The 16951-nt window shown below is 36.1% G+C and overlaps 1 protein-coding gene across 2 annotated transcripts in view; it reads right to left on the reverse strand.

The window, feature by feature from the left end:
• Window positions 1-1188: 1188 nt before the first annotated feature.
• The window catches only part of LOC131059984 (uncharacterized), a 31517-nt gene continuing 15754 nt past the window's right edge, over window positions 1189-16951 (reverse strand). Inside the window, exons 4-8 of one of the 2 annotated variants that reach the window (XR_009110266.2) lie at window positions 13719-13858; window positions 13447-13570; window positions 13035-13175; window positions 2151-2450; window positions 1708-1841 (exon numbers count right to left, since the gene is read on the reverse strand). Coding sequence is in view for 1 of the 2 variants with exons in the window: in XM_057993056.2 (XP_057849039.2) it covers window positions 1755-1841; window positions 13035-13175; window positions 13447-13570; window positions 13719-13858 (492 nt within the window). In the remaining variant the exon portion in view is untranslated. Of the gene's footprint in view, window positions 1842-2150; window positions 2451-13034; window positions 13176-13446; window positions 13571-13718; window positions 13859-16951 lie in introns of both variants that reach the window. The other variant, XM_057993056.2, reaches the window with a different exon arrangement.

Raw genomic sequence — 16951 nt, forward strand, 5'->3', positions numbered from 1 at the left:
GATTAGCAAAAGTCTAAATAGCTCCTAGTGAACACAGTGCTGACCCATTTCAAGTCAAACATCCCTAAGTTGATAGATAAATGAGATTCAGTAATGAATTAGATGGCTACTTAGCAAGGATGTTCCCCTAAGTTGTGGTATTATGCCCGGTTATTTAACCATTGTTGAAGTCTTACAAGCACGATGTATCCACATGACAGCACATTCCCCACAAAAAAATGACTGCATTGCAACAAAACAAAATTGCATCAATAGAACTTGAAATTCTCTGCTACAAAAGTATAAATTGTTCATAACCTTGAAACTGGTTCATATATCTAATTTGAAAATGGTCCATATTTATACATACACTAAAGGAGGGGCAATGGTGGCATTTGGTGGACACGGGGATGAGGGCTTGAACTAAACTGAATAGTATAGGCACAGATTCCATCTGTTTGGCTATTCCCTTAAAGCAAGCTTTGCATTGACTACCAACACACTCAACACAAACTCTGTAATGACTAATCCCCCACAAAGGACTCACAGCGGATCACTATCCACTCATATGTAGACAAACACACAACACTAATTGCCCTGTCTTGACTCTCTTATGGTCATATATGAAAATTGAAATGTGCATCATGTGGGTATTGCAAAGCAGCTGCACCTGCCACTAACTACAGATGGTACTCATCATTATATGCACTGGTGCAGAAAAGACATTTCCTACAATTAATTCCAAGTAGGCATTTCTGGCATTGACGTTTAATTTCCATAAAAATTTCCTTGTATCATGCAACTTTTTGGCTGAAACCTCACAAATATAGCCTATTGGCTAACAAGCTAAAAACAGAATTGAGAAGGGTTGAGAAAAGGACTGACAATTGTCCCTAATACCAATATGCTGTACACGTAAAACATCACAAATAATAACATAAAAATGGGCACCAACGGCTCTAAAATGACACAAAATATTAGCAAACCTAAATCAAAATCCCAATCCCTCTGCTAGTAAATGATTAAAATATATTAATCAAGTGTGTTATTTGTCCTAATTTCAATATTCAGAAAATAATTGTGCTTTCTGGTTTCGTTCCAGAAATGAAACCTTATTTTCTCCATTTGTCTATCAATTTCAAGTATCAATGAATTAAACAGCTGGCATATGATTCAACTACACAAAGTAACATTCACTTAGAAACAATGTCCAAAGAATTTCTATGGTAATAGAATATTAAAAACTACTGTTACAGAAAAATATTGTCGCACAGTTACTTTTATGTATCATTCCAAGATTTTTAAATATTTCAACAGAAATTTAGTCTCTTGAAACAGTATTCTATTTGATATTAATCAAGAATAAAACAAATCTAATATGCTTGAACAAAAACGTTGCTGTAAACCAGCAGCCATATCCTCCTGCTGTAAACCACTCAATATTGACTCTGCATTTGAGGTACCCCACATGTTATATGCATATAAACATATAGGGTTGAACCATGCCAAAAAAGACAATATATCTCAATTCCTGCCTAGGCGGAGGTAAAGCATGTCATTAGAACTAGGGCATAGTCTCCTACACCACCAAAACTCCTTTTTATATTTGAAATCAAATGGCAAAGAAGTCTTTGGCAATGGGCACAATGCAAAACAACATGCATATTTCCTTAGCTATTAACAAGACTTGAACTCAGCAAGATTTCATCATCTGATAATAAAATGCGAAGTGGCGATAATTGCTCTCAAACCAGCTCACACCCACAGATAGCACGTCAATATGGTTTGAAGCCAGTCAATTGTCGCAGATTAAACTTGGAAAGTTGTTTGAAATTGTGCACAATTCCAACCATACAGTTTGTCTGGTCACCAAAAACACATCAGATGAGATTTCATGTATACATATAAGATTTTACAGCTAATAAATAAACAAAAATATAATTTATGAACAAGGCTTCTTCATTTGCATTGTAACAGGCAGGGTAGGGAATGCCATGGTCAGAAACATCAAATGTATAATGTTTATTTCTCCCATTGAAAAGTATAAGACAAATATGAAAAAAAGTCTGTGTCATACACTAACTTGCAAAACCCAAGACAAATAAATACAATCATAATTTAACAGCTGGTTTGAATAATTGTGAGTTATGGATGTGGTTTGGCTAAAATACCTTAGAAAGCAGATGCATGGGGGCAAGTCAACCTTAGAAGTGCTGAAAGACATGTCTGATTAGGATGTGTCCTATGAAGCATGTATATTTCGTGGGAAGCCCGCGTAATTACACATTAACTAGTGTCACACACACGGACATATTTATCTCTTGAATTTGACTATTGTACTACCGAGGATCTATTCTGTTAAACTTCACGATGTGCTCAGGTACAAAACTTATTGCCTGAAGTAAAATCATTTTCTCCAACACTATTCATTTCATATGAGAAGTCCCTCTTAGTAATTACTACTGTTCACCCTGCACAGTGGTATTAAGATGCATTAGTCCTCATTATTGTTTACCTGTTTCTTCAATGTGATGTATAGGATCCATTGAAGATGAGGATCAGTCAAAACCCAAAAGAAAATTCACCATGTCCTCAACTGAAGATTCGATCTCTAGGTATCACAGAAAACTGTCAAGATTTGGTGATGAATTATCCACAAGTATTTCTAATGTGACGAATACTACCAAAGTTGAACTATGTTCCAGAATTGTTTCTTCAATCTTCTTTAACAGTGAACTTGCATTAACATTTTAAAAAACAGCAACCATTCTTGAAAACGAAATTTCTTATCAAAACCACTCTTAAACTTCGCCAAACTTTAAGCAGCAACCATCTCAAATAAAGTAACATCTGAGTCTTCTAAGAATGGAGTTAGATGTGGAAGAAAAACATCAATTTCTAGCATAAGCTTCTTTGTTTCTTCATCAAAAATTACTAAATTAGCTAATATTTTTCTTTTTGTTGGTCTTGAAGTTCAAAACTCCTAAGAGAAAAATATCTTACTCTTTTTTATTAATACCTTGTGTGGGTTCTTCAAACAACTCTTCAAATGAAGAAAAGAAGCTACTAGATTCGTCATCTTCTCTTATGTACTTCACTTCTCCTTGTTTGCAATTCTACTCCTGAGATGTTTGTGACTTAATCCTCATCAGATATATGCAGTACTTTGTATAAAATCAAGTTCTTCCATCAGTAGTCCTCCTTCAGCCTCAAAGAACTACAACAAAGTGGGCAAGATTTCTACTTCTAGTGGACACTCTCAAACACATGACATCATTCAATGTATGATTATAAAAAATTATTTCTTATCTACTCTGATTTATGTTGGGTGTTGTTGGCAGGAAAGGAGAACAGTCCGGACAATGTCAAGCAAATCCTACCACATCTTACTGCAAGGAATCCACGGAGCGTGAGATTCAAGAGCCACCATCTAGAATAGAGATAGGATAGATGGGTCACATCCCATCCTCTTGATATAAGCATATCAGAAGTTGTAAATGACAGAATATGCATGTATAATGGAGAAATATATATGATAATATGAGAAATGTATGAGTAGATACAGAAGAGTATAGAGGAAGATATATGATGTATAAGGAGATATAAAGATATATAAATGTACTGAACTGATACAATTATTTTGGAGTTCTATATATGATATATTCTAACTTCTATGATGGTCTTTATGTTCTATTAGGTAGTTAGTCTTCTATCTGGATCTAATCCCTATTCCCTTTGGTATGACCAAGCCAGGGTATAAACTACAATACTCAAAAAAGTAATTGGTGTTGATGATATAGCGTCGGTAGAAATCCTACAGGCCAACTCAGCAAGATCAAATGTGTGAATGGCCTATTGGCCTTACACATTTGATGAATCTATCAACTTATATTAATCCTTTAGTATCTTTATTAAGTCACATATGCATTATCATGTTTAATGATTAAACATACATTATTGAGTTTGACTTATTGGATTCGTTTCAAAGGGGCAGACTTTTGGTTAAAGTCCGCCACCCCTCATTTGAAGGCATGCGATGCTTCATGAAGGTCGTGCCTCCTTGATGAGAGCCGACTCTTGGATATCTCCTTTCGACGGATATATATGGACGTGGTCTTCCCTCTTTGGAACATAGATCATACAGCAAGTACAAGCAGATCGAATTCATGTACAAGCAGATCAATTGATGGTGAGAAATTTATGTAGCGTGCTCGGGGGTGACGATAAGAGCTTATCGTCTATGGTTGGGAAGGCAACATATTTGATGTTTGCCTGTGGTTAACAAGCACTACCTTAAAATCAACAATTGGGACTCAAAACTTCAGTCTATGTTCCCCAGATTTCTTGCTAACAGGTGTATACCATCACAAAGCTGCCATCAAATTCATCTAAAAACATTCAGAACAATCCAAATATCCTTGACTTTCATTTAAAACTATCAATATCTATGTGAATCTTTTCATCTCTAGGCAATTTCTTCCATAATGTTGATTAGTTTCATGAAATATGTAATATGCATGTATCGGAAGAAGAATATTTGCTACCTGCCTTGTTGGTTAAGTAGACGAATGAGAAATATCGCTAACCCAATTGATAAAAGAATATTTTCTATCTAGAGAAGATGGGTATTGCTTAAGGGGTGAGACATTTAGATGAACTAGAGGCCTAATTGACTCTTTTTGTATCTTTCATGAAGTGATTATATGATTCTACAACTTGATGGCATATTCTTGAGAATTTTGCAATACTGTAGAATTTCCTTGCTTGAGAAATAAAGCAAATTGTAAAGATAGAGCATTGATAAAGCAACTCAAAAGATGAATTAAGAGTCTCAACAACTCTGGTAACCAAATGATTGAATCCAATAACAAACGCTCTCATCAATTCACCTTCATCTTTCTTGGCATTTGAGAGTTGTGCAAACATGATATGACTGTCCTCAGCCAACTTAAAACATGCAAGAAAATTCTTGTTCATTGACTCCCAACTCATGACTAAACCAATAGAAAAGTGGTTAAACTAATCAGATGCTACAACTTGTAAGGTTTCCACAAATAAGATAATTGCAACATCTTCATGCGCTACACTCATAATTCCACATACAATGGTGAAGGCTGAAATATGCTCATCAAGATGCTACTTTCTATCACCATAGAACTTTGGAAATACTTCCTTGATCCATAACAGAGCTCATGATTTTCTGTCAATGCCCATGGGCCACTCTAATTACCCCAAAGCATAAATGGTGGACAATTGTTGCTGATATGGTTACCCTACTAATCAACCATTGAGTGCAAGAATTCTTCTTCTAGAACCAAAAAATATTTGTTAACTTTGCAACATTTGTGCCAAATGTGAATGTTGTGACAGATAAGATGGTAGTCTTATGTCAATCCCTATTGGAGTCAAAATTTATTACTAATTAGCATCTTAATTTTCATCTTTCAGTGAAATGCAAAACAAAACAGATGTGCTATAGAACAACTCTTTGACTTAAATGGGGAAGCTCCATTTAAAATTAAATTAACCTACCATGAACAATATGTACTTGCGATTTATAAAAAAAATTGGCAATTTCACATTCAAGTCAAATGAACTTGAAATTTTTATGCTTTTTTGATTGAAAATAAATCCTACGATTAGACGCTTGTGCTATTCAACTTAAAACAGAGACTAAATAATGCAAGTACAACATCATAATTAAATATGCTAAAACATAAACATGAATAATGCAACAAATTAAATGTAGAAATCAGTACAAAACCAATCTACACCTTCAAGTTAACCTGCAATACAGAACTTGCAAATTCACCAAAGCAATTTAACCCTCTAACACACATAACAAGACATCTCAATAACATTCATATGCAAGATAGATGTAATAAATTTCATTGAGTTAAAAACAAATTTTGGATAACACTAACACTAAATGCTCAACGAATAGCAACTTCAGCAATATGCAGACATAAGAATTACTGTTATCAATCTAAGAGCAAATGATACTTATTTAGACTATTTACAAAGCTACTGCATGAAAACAAACGAAAAAAATTTGCTCAATTTCAACTCGAGCTATGACTGCTTGCAATATGTGCAAACTGTATTACAAATTATCGTACTTGCTAATTCTAATATAGCATGCAACTGCCAATTCAACTAACGATCAGAATTGTTACTCCCTTAATGTTCACATCTCATGATGTGTAATGTCCCCAAATTTTAATAAAGTGACTTAAATAAATTAATTAATTAAGTTGTCTAAAATTGACTCCAAATAATTAATTTTATTTCTAAAGGATGACTTTAATTAATTAGTTTAATAAATAATTAAAGTAATAAAATAAGTCACTTTATTTAAATTTGACAAATATGGAAAGTAATTAAATTTCTCCAGCTGTGACAAAAATATGATATGTAACCAAAAATGGAAAGATTCATAAACCTCCTATTCCTCTAGATGTTTCCTAATCTAGATGTTTCCAGGAGTTCTTTATAAGGAGGCTGGCTGGCTGAAATATGCTTATGCTTATGAATTTGATATGTTTGGATTTATAAAGCTTTGTATGAAGCAGATTTCTGAGTACAAAAACCTTCAGAAGATTGACAGAAGGATTGGACAAAAACCTAGCTCTTCCTAAAGGATGGATTCATGATGGAGTTCATATTTGGGGAAATTTGTGAAGTCTCCATTGGAGACAAATTTGTAAGGTTTTAAGTTTGTTTCAGAAACAAAGATATTTTGCATCTATTTCTTATTTAGAAACAAGTTTAATTATATTTTGAATATTGTATGGTGTACCAAAATTATATTTTGGGAGTGGAAATATTATCTTCTGCTAGCATCAAATTGAATATAATGTAAGTGGCTAAATTCTGAGTTTATTGATTAATGAACTGGTAAATTCAAATCCAATCTGTTCATGTTCTTGCTGATGCTTTTGAAGAAAAATTTAATATTGCTGCCTTGGAGAGTTTGATTTCTGATTGCATGAATATTAATGTTGTAAAAATTATTTGCTAACAAAGTACAAGAGTTTGGGAGTATCCAGTAAGGGTATCTCACATGATGTGATAGACAATCTACCAATAGCCAACTCCAAGATGTAAATAGAAAACACTAAAATTTGCCAAAAAAACTCAAAATATGCTCCTCTTTGAAAAAAGGTGAAAAACTATTTTTAGCGTCGGCTAAAAATAGGCTTTTCTAGAAGGTGACTCTAGATGATTCTAATTCTAATGATACTTTCCTTTATGTTGATAATGTCTAGCAACCCTCAAATGAAGCTTTGAATATTCACTTTGACGCTTTCATTGTTGGCAAAGTTTGATTTACCCTCAAGATTTTGAAAGTTTGATTATTCAATGAACACCCTGATTGAATCTAAAAATCCACTTGTTCATCATCATTGAAATCAACAACTTTTAACACCATTCTTATTTGCATTGAATCTTGTCTAAAAATTGCAATTTTGAATACCATTCTTTGTCTTTTGCCTTCATGAACAATCCCATCATTCCAAACCTACAATCTTCCTAATACTCTATTGCCTTGAATTTCTAGCCAAAATTAAAAACCAATTTCTTTTGGGGATATAGGAATTGGATCCAACAACAAAAGTTGATTAATTACAATGAAGAATCTTAGGCCTTGCAAATTTGTATGCTCCCATGTTCATGTCCTAGTCAAAATTTGGCTAAGTATGAAATTTTTCAAGTTATCGAGCTTTCAGTGTTCCTCATGCTTGCATACCTTCTCTATCGGCCCTAGAACCCTGTTCATTGCCTTCTAAAAGTCCTTTAAGTCCTAGAGCTTAGAATTGCTAGAGTTTTCCTTGTGAAAGAATTGATGAAGCATAGAACAATTGTGTAAGTCCCTTTGTGATACCAGCAAATCACATCATGTCAACTGAGTATTTCCATGTACAAAATCAAGACCTAACTAAAGAAACCTTGGGGTAATCATATTTGATCACATTGTTTAGCACATGAGGTTTCCTTGTTCAAGAGAGAATATATGTGTTCGAAGTGCATAAAAAACACATCAACACAACCATTATTCAATTGAGCACCAATACTTTCACCCCACACACTTACGTTATCTCAACTTCGCATCTTCTGATCCACACACTCATGGCACACTTCATACTGATTTGATGTTCTATACATATCATCCTCTTCATCACAAAACATCAATAAGGTTGGCCAGAACAGGGGACAAGCATAAGTCCTATCAAGTCGGGCACCAAACACAAATTGTGATGAAAGTGGCCCAATCCAAGAGATAGGAAGGGCCTAAAAGCATCATATTACAACTTTCTACGCAGCCCCAAACATCACACACACTAGCACACATCCTCCAAAGTCAGCAATCAAGGTAACATGTAGATGAACCATGTATCACATTACCAGTCGGCCCAAAAACATATCTTCCTAATGAATTAACACAATACAGATTCCCATGGGCCAAAATAGGACCCAAATACAACTTAACACAATCTCAAATGCTGGCACAAACCCCTAAGAACATAGTGCAAGCAAGAGAACAAACTCTGTCGGCTAAACCACAACAATTGCCTTGAAACACCATCACCAAACACAATGCAGCACCAAATAGATCATTCCACATCATGCGGAGCACATAAGGATGTTCCTAAAACATCTAGCAACATTCCCAAATACTTATTTCTCACTGTCACATCAAAACATGCTGGGGCAACTCAAATAGATACAACACACTTCATCCTGGAAGGCCAGAAGACACAGTCATGAATAGAGCATCATAAACTACTCTTGTGGAACAGTTCAGCACCTGAAATTTGAACTGAGACAAAGCACAAACATTACAAGCATGACCTTCGAATCGCAGCAACAGAAACACCAATGTCGAGAAATGCAGAGCATTTTTCGGACCAATCCTGACAAAACATCCACACTGCCAACAAACTACAATCACCAACCATATCAACTGCAACACCAGGGACCTGAAAAGATAGGAGTGCAACGTCCATAGAGCATACATATTATGTTCATATCCACAAGACCATATCATTACATGCGGAGGAATGCAGAGCATTCTTCGAAGTTGTCTTCAGCATACATTTCTACAAATATTAATTCCATCAATCTTCTAAGGACCAGAATGCCCTGAAAACATCATTTTCTCACTCATAAGCAAACAAGAGATAAGCCATCCTGTAGCATACACAAGATCATCAAAATCACATCCACATTATTGCCATGCATCTAATCCTCATCTTAATATCATTATCATCATGCTTCTAATCCTCATCTTAATATGATATCATCGCTATACCATCTTTGCCATCAAGCACATTGTCAACTTCATCATCTACATCAACACATCATACTAAGTGTAGACATTAGACACCACGAAGGTGGACATCCACAGCACAACATCTACAACCGACATCTATCTGACTATTTGTGACAGCAATTGCCAACAATCTCCTCATACACTGAAAAACGTCATACCGGACATACATCAATGACAACACACAACTGCCAACAATTATGAACTACTAGTAGGACTGGAAGGCCTATTTGAATTCATAGTTTTCCAGGCTTCTTTGTCCCTTTGCAGATCTCTAGCCAAACAGTGATCTTTTTTCGCTCATCTTGAGATTATAGTTTTAAAAGTATATTCACTAGCTTGAAAATATTAGAGCCGCCACTTGTTAGGGGAAAAGGACTAAAAACTCACTTAGAATTTTGCACTCTAACCAACAGACAACCACTAGATACACAATAGAGTCACCAATCTGTTGGTTCCCCAACTTGTATCCAAGTAACACCTAAAGATTAACCTGCTTTTACGCTCAAGGCTACTAGAAGCTAGGCCTCCAAACAGGAAACACTTTCAATAAGTTTTCCTCTACACTTCAGGCTTTGCAAATCCTAGGTGGGTTCCCCTTTACGACATTGATTATAAGTATACAATAAACTGATGATTCAATGCCTAACAAATTAACTCTCATATACTTATAGCTATGATCAATCTGATACAAATATGAGAATACATATATATACATACAACAAATAGAAGGTTTGTTTATAATCTATCATTTTAAAGAGCAATTTTGAGGCTCAGGAATAGACAAGAACTGACCAGTGTTTGTTTTGGGTCATAGAGTCACTATGACATACACATTCATTTCATAACACATCAATATACTTTAATGGTCATTTAGGAATTATCACCTTGTAATAATTCAACCTTTGGTGGGCTAACAATAAAATCCTTCTTCAAAACCCATTCTATGACAACAATATTCTTATTATTTTCAATGAAAGACATCCGAGCACTCCTTGAACAAAGACTAACAATAAAAACAAATCAATGCAGCAAATGTGCATTGATTGACTTTACAATGCTTGATTATTCTATCCAAAAGAATATTGTATCACAAACTAGAGATGACACACACAAAGAGCATGTATTCATATATGCTCAAATCAAAACATGCAGTGTTATTACAAAAAATTGCATAATCATGGACTCTTGCTTCCTACACAGACTCCAAACAATCTTATTCTTGCCCAAATTATTTTCCAAAATCCTCATAACACTTCTAGAGCCTTCAAAAATGGCATTGATTCCTCTTTTAAAGACAGGTGAACATAGATGGCACTAGGATGAGAGATCGTGTTTGGATCTATCAAACTATGTTGTTGCATGCAACTTCACATGAAAGTTGAGCGTCTTCATCAACAACAGCATGTGACAGAAGTCAAACTTGGAGATATTCACAATTGATCCTCCTGTGCCAACGTCTTTCCATGTGATGGCATGAAATGTGTTGGATGCTTCAAACAATAGTTTGAGACATTATCAGCAACCAAGGACATTGAGTACCTCGTGCTTCAAATGACATGCAGTTATGAAGACCGTCAAAAGGCCAATACAACATTGAAGGGTCTCAGCGAAGAATCAGCGCTCGAGCTGACTATATGCCTAATGCTCCAAATGATATGCGAGTATGGAACATAGCAAAATACCAGTGACCAAAGATGGGCGATCAAGCAAGGAAGGCTAACAGGAATCAACAAACGGGCTGATAGCATGCCACGTGCTCCATTTGGTAGACGAGTAGAGAAAAGGCCGAATTGTCAACAAGAAGAAACTTAGGCTTCCTTGCAATGAACCATTGAGGATCAGCAATTGAGCTTGTACCAAACCTCATGACCAATTGGCGAGGAAGTAAAGCAACCAATGAAATGCCAATAGGCCAAAAGTTGGGTCACGCTGGCACAGTTTAGATGTTTAGATTTCCAATCTGAATCATGTCAAAAAGGACATGGATGCTGAGGATACCGCGATGGTGCAACGCCTGACAACCTAGTCCTTAGCATATTTAAGAAGTTCAATGGCGGGGATCACAATCAGGGAGGTATCATGCCTAATGCTCAATGTGACAAGCAAGGATGAAAACCAATGAAACACCTAAGAAGCAATGACTTAGGCACTTAGTGAGGTTCGACAATTAGGCGAAATGAGTAACGCATGCCAAAGAATGCAAAAAGGCAAGTAGAATAGTGATGGGCTGAATCCAGAAAATTAATACTTAGAACAATTTGCACATAGACACAGCAAGGTATCGAGATCGGACTTACAAAGTGATGCATGCCAAAATAATACAAGGGCAGATGGAACAACAATAAGTTGACACTTGATCAAGTGACACTCCACCAAAATTACGAAGCTCTAAGGTGGGTGTCAAGGCCAACAAAAAAAGCATGATAGAACACAAAACCCCGAAACCCCAAAACTCCAAAACTCCTTATGCTTAACCAAATTTGGATCTTTATACACAAACTCTTGGCTAGGATGAAAACCTGCAAGGCCTAACACTCCAAAGTCACCAAAAAAAACTAGAATGGACCAAAAAAGAATTTTCAACAACTTGAATTCCTAAACTCACCACCAAATTTAAAGACATGGACCCAATGGGGGCATGAAAACCTGCAAGGCCTAACACAACCAAAGTCATGAAAAAATATTAGAACGGATCAAAAATGAAATTTAAACACCTTGAATTCCAAAATGGCACGAGGGCAGATGGAAGGGCGATAAACTGACACTTGATCAAGTGACACTTATCCAAAATTATGAAGCTCTAAGGTGGGTGTCAAGGCCACCAAAGAAAGCTTGATGGAACACAAAACCCCAAAACTCCTTATACTTAACCAAATTGGGATTTTTAAACACAAACTCTTGGCTAAGACATGGACATTGGGGCATTAAAACCTGCAAAGCCTAACACAACCAAAGTTAGAAAAAATTATTAGAATGAACCAAAAATGAATTTTCAATGCCTTGAGTTCCTAAACTCGCCACCACAACCAAAATCCTGTCCTAAAAACTCTAGCGCTCTCCAAGAAAGTTGGAGTTCTTGAAGATACTCAAAAGACCACCAAAAGGGGTCATCACACATATCTTTGTTTGTATAATTAATATTAAAAATATATGCATCAAAGAAATGAAGTGTATGACATACACATCAAATCTTTGCTATTAACTGTGAATGTGACCAGAGAAAAGTTTAAGGATTTTTCACATTTATTTACATCGAATAAGATTTGATTCTGATGCAATGAACTATTAATATTTGCTACGTTAAAGCCATATGTTATTTTCAAACTTTTTTTCCAGTCCAAATATCTAAAAGGAGATGAGAACAAAGTCGTCTCAAACTAGAAATTTACACACTTAGCCAACTAAAAATTGAGAAGCAGCAAAGATCATTCCATGCTCCAGGAAAAGTGATCATTTTAGGAATTATGCATGTGAAAAATGAGACTTACTCATGGTGAAATTGCAGATTGATCAGAAACTGTTACGTTTTATGGAAAATGTCTTGAAATCAAGTCAAACACAGAAAACATCAAACTCACTGAGTACCAACAGATGAGTGTTAATGAACAGCACACAAAGCAGTTGCATTAGAAAAATGGAGCAACTATGCATCTTCCTTCATCATATCATTTTAGAAAATCAAGTGTTTAAATTTTAGAAAGATAAAGAGATCAGAAACAACCTTAACAATTTGGACTATAATAGTCTTATCTGGATTGCTGAGGTCCACTTTATGGGGATGGGGTACTAATTTTGCCACCGTGTCAATAATCTTTGACCTGTCTATACCACTGTTTGCACGGGCCTCATACAGGACAGCAAACTGCAAAATTTGCAATTTGTGTCATCATGTTTCTCCATGTATGGGTCTCACCCACTTGAGCATAAAAAATACAATTAATTCATAAAAAATCAAGATGAGCATAGAATAAACGAAATGCTAATTACATCTTTTCAGAGACAACTGTACCAAAATGAAACACATCAAACTCTCTCAACATAACAGAATTTAAATTCATTGTAAAATGTAAATCTGGATATTTTGAATGTCAAAATATAAGTAATTTGAGTGCCAAAACGTAATTCATGTATACCTTAATAGGTGACTGATCTTCTCCAGTTGGAAAATGCTGTTCAACTAAAGGCTTAGCTGCCGTTGCAATCTCCTCAGTAGAAGCATAACATGTCAATTCCACAGGTAATAGCCTCAAAATAAATCTGAAAACTGTCAAAAGTAATAAGAACTTGCACATGCTTATATAAAATGGACTCCTAAACGATGTGAAAAAAATTGAAAACCACTCAATTTGTTTCTTAAAAATGTAGTGGTTCTAACACACTTCATGATGGAAGCTAGGACAGAAACCTTGACATGTGCTTTCTTGTAGCTGCAGCTTTGTTCATTATATATTCTACAAGTTCAGTAGGACTAGGGGTTCCAGTCTCTTTGCGCATTCGTATAAATACGACACCATTACACCCAGAATCCAGGCCTGCAAATTTCACCTGCTCAAAACAGAATTTACGAAAAAATTTACAATGAACATAGTGACAAATTTCATAATCTCTGTTGACATCATAGCCACCACTCAGACTTGGGGACTAAGTGTCGAATCAACAATCTGCACAGTTGACTAGATGCCAGTTCTAACAACCAAATTCAATCTAATAATGAAATTCCAAATTTCTTTCTCATGCTTATTTTCAGTACTCAGCAACTTGACTAAACAGTTGACTATGCTAGGTTTCCTGAAAAGCAGAGTGAGACTCAGTAGCACATGGCTTGTCAGCAAGTGTATCCTAACTAGGGCTACCATTAAGTTTCTGGCACTACCATAAACATTTCCAGATCAGACTTCAAAATATCAAATTTCTTTACAAATTTAAGAGAAAAGATGTCAATATGCTAGGCTGACACATGTCACAACAGCGAAGTAAAAAAACGTTGACAAATTACACATCAAACTCTAGGGCAATGCATCACATAAAAGGAGCGATGGACATCTTTAAAAGATGACAAACAAAAGGGAAAAGAATATAATATTATAATAATACAACATAGATGGTAAAATCTTGTCTACAAATGAAATACAAATGGACACCAAGCATAAATTTCACACAATCAATTTGCCTACTAAAACACGCCAACAATTGAAATAATAAACTGAATAACCATGTTACCATATACAAGAAAGGGTTAAGCTAGACTAATCATTCTGTATGAAACACATAATATGTCCAGTTTTTTCTCATGCATTTGGAAAAAGGATTTGAGAAGGCAATACTTCTCTAAGGGGCACAAGAGTAGAGAAAAGACTTCAAATGTTTAACAACTTTACTGAAAAAATCTTTTGGCTTCCCACTGAAGATTAAATTTAACTATTCTGTTAATTCAATATTTGTACCAGAAGTTCTTAAACGGTTCAATTTAAAGTTTGTTCTTATGACCAGCAGAATATAGTCAATTCTAACAAAATAAAAACCTGCCACAGTACTATATATCTGGTATAACTGAATGGTGAGATCATTATGGATATAATGGTCATAAAGAATCCTAGCAATACATAATGTCCACATAACAAATCCATGAGGCATAGAGTTTTACAGTTCATATAAATATTAGGTATGGAAAATTAGAGCTCTGGAATCCTGGATAGAATATCCAAGCTTTTGACATCCTTGTGATAAATCATGTCTAGGACAATAATGTTTAAACTTTAAAGCATCCCACTGTCTAAACATGTCAAGGTTTAACAAACATTCATAATCAGTTTGAGTAAAGATATAGAACTGATAAATTTAAGTTTTACATAATTCATGTCTCTATCTAAATATCCTATTTAATGTTTTATTCTTCCAGTTGGATTTTATGGCAAGTTGCTCTTCTTCTAGCAGTGACCCCGTAAAGGCATGCATCTTTGATCATTCTGGAGTCAAGAAGGCTAGTTAAAAAGGGTTTCCTTAAAGTCTTGTAATCATCTCATAATTTCCCTCTATCAGCTAAGAAAAGGCTTATACTGCAACAAACCCTACAAACAATATTTCCATAAGTTTGAAAAGATATATAGCCTTTGCACTGAAGTGCTGGCCTCCATGAATAATAATAATCACCAAACGACCCTCACTTTGCTGATTGTTAAGGATAATTAATATTCATAAGGACCACCGACCAGCTTTCCTGAGTGTTAGATTAATATTAATATGGGATCACCTACCAGCATACAATAGTCACCTCTTTCCTTGGTGAGCACTACACCTTACTGTTGTGATGCTTTCACACATCGCCCCATTGCAAATGGGGACCCCCACTTTTTTCTGCTTTATAAATTAGTTGTAGTGCCTTTAGCTATTAACCTTTTTGGCTATTGACCTTTAACTTGAAGGGGCGCAGTATCTTAGGTTGCCAGGAAGTAATCAGGTCGTGTCTATCTCTTTGGGTGGAATTGGGGTTAGATAGCTCTCAAGGCTTGGCAATTAACGATATGATGGTCATTTCATTTGATCATCATCATCAGAGATGGAGACAATGAGTGCAAGTGTGGAGATCAGTCATGACAGTTGGGATGATAGATGCAAGTCAAGCAGGGTGGAGGCTTGAACAGCATGAAATAACTTTGTTGATGGTGAGAGACCCTTAGAGTCGGTGAGGCAAGTGCCACTACTCATGAAATTAAGCAAGTTTGAGTCAATGTCAATAACCCCCCAAAACCCTGCCTTGCCTTAGCTCGCAGTCAGTGCCCCCTCAAAAGTCCGACCACTTCAAGTTGATGCTCCCTCAAGAGTCCGACCTGCCTCTTCCAGCACTGCCAGTTGGTGGCAAAATCTCCGACTTGCTTTGAGATCATTTCCAGTTGCCTACCCAAAATCCGATCAGGCTGAAAGACTCTTGAATTCGGTGAGATCAGTGTTTTTGAAGTCGATGCCTTCGAATTTTGAGGCTAATCATGTTTGAAATGGATGAGGTTGTAAGATGTAAATGACTGAGTGAGTAAGATGAACTCACTTCCTTCTCCTTCCACTTCCATTTCCTTCTCCCTCGCTTCCATTTCCTTCCACTTCCGCTTCCTTCCTTCCACCCCCACCTTCACCTTCTTCCATCCTTCCTTCCACTTCCCCTTCACCTGCCACTTCCACCTCACCTTCACCTTCTTCCATCCTCCATTACTTTATCCTTTCATCCTTCCCTGCTACATCCTTGACAAGCACCCCTTTCAATCCTTATATCCTTCATCATACCCCTTATGCCTCCCCATCCATGTCATACTTCTCCACGTCTCCTACATCCTTTGCCACCTCCATTACACCTTACATCCTTTACTTCCTCCCAGCCACGGCATATCCTCTTTCTCATACCCCTTACCCCTTTTCTTCCCCCAGCACATCCTTCATCCTTTACCATCCCAAAACCACGATCCTATCCTAACTCACATCCTTTATCCCTTCTCCCCCCACGGCATCTCTAATCCATATCCCTTCCACCACAGCATCCCTCACATCAACATCTCCACTCCCAACCCACGGCACATGCTTGGGCCCCACAAACTTCAAGTTTGAGACTAAAAGTCTGATCCTTTTTTGCCCCAGTCAATGCTCATTAGA

This window comes from Cryptomeria japonica, chromosome 8 (genome assembly GCF_030272615.1).
Source record: "Cryptomeria japonica chromosome 8, Sugi_1.0, whole genome shotgun sequence".
Taxonomy (NCBI): domain Eukaryota; kingdom Viridiplantae; phylum Streptophyta; class Pinopsida; order Cupressales; family Cupressaceae; genus Cryptomeria; species Cryptomeria japonica.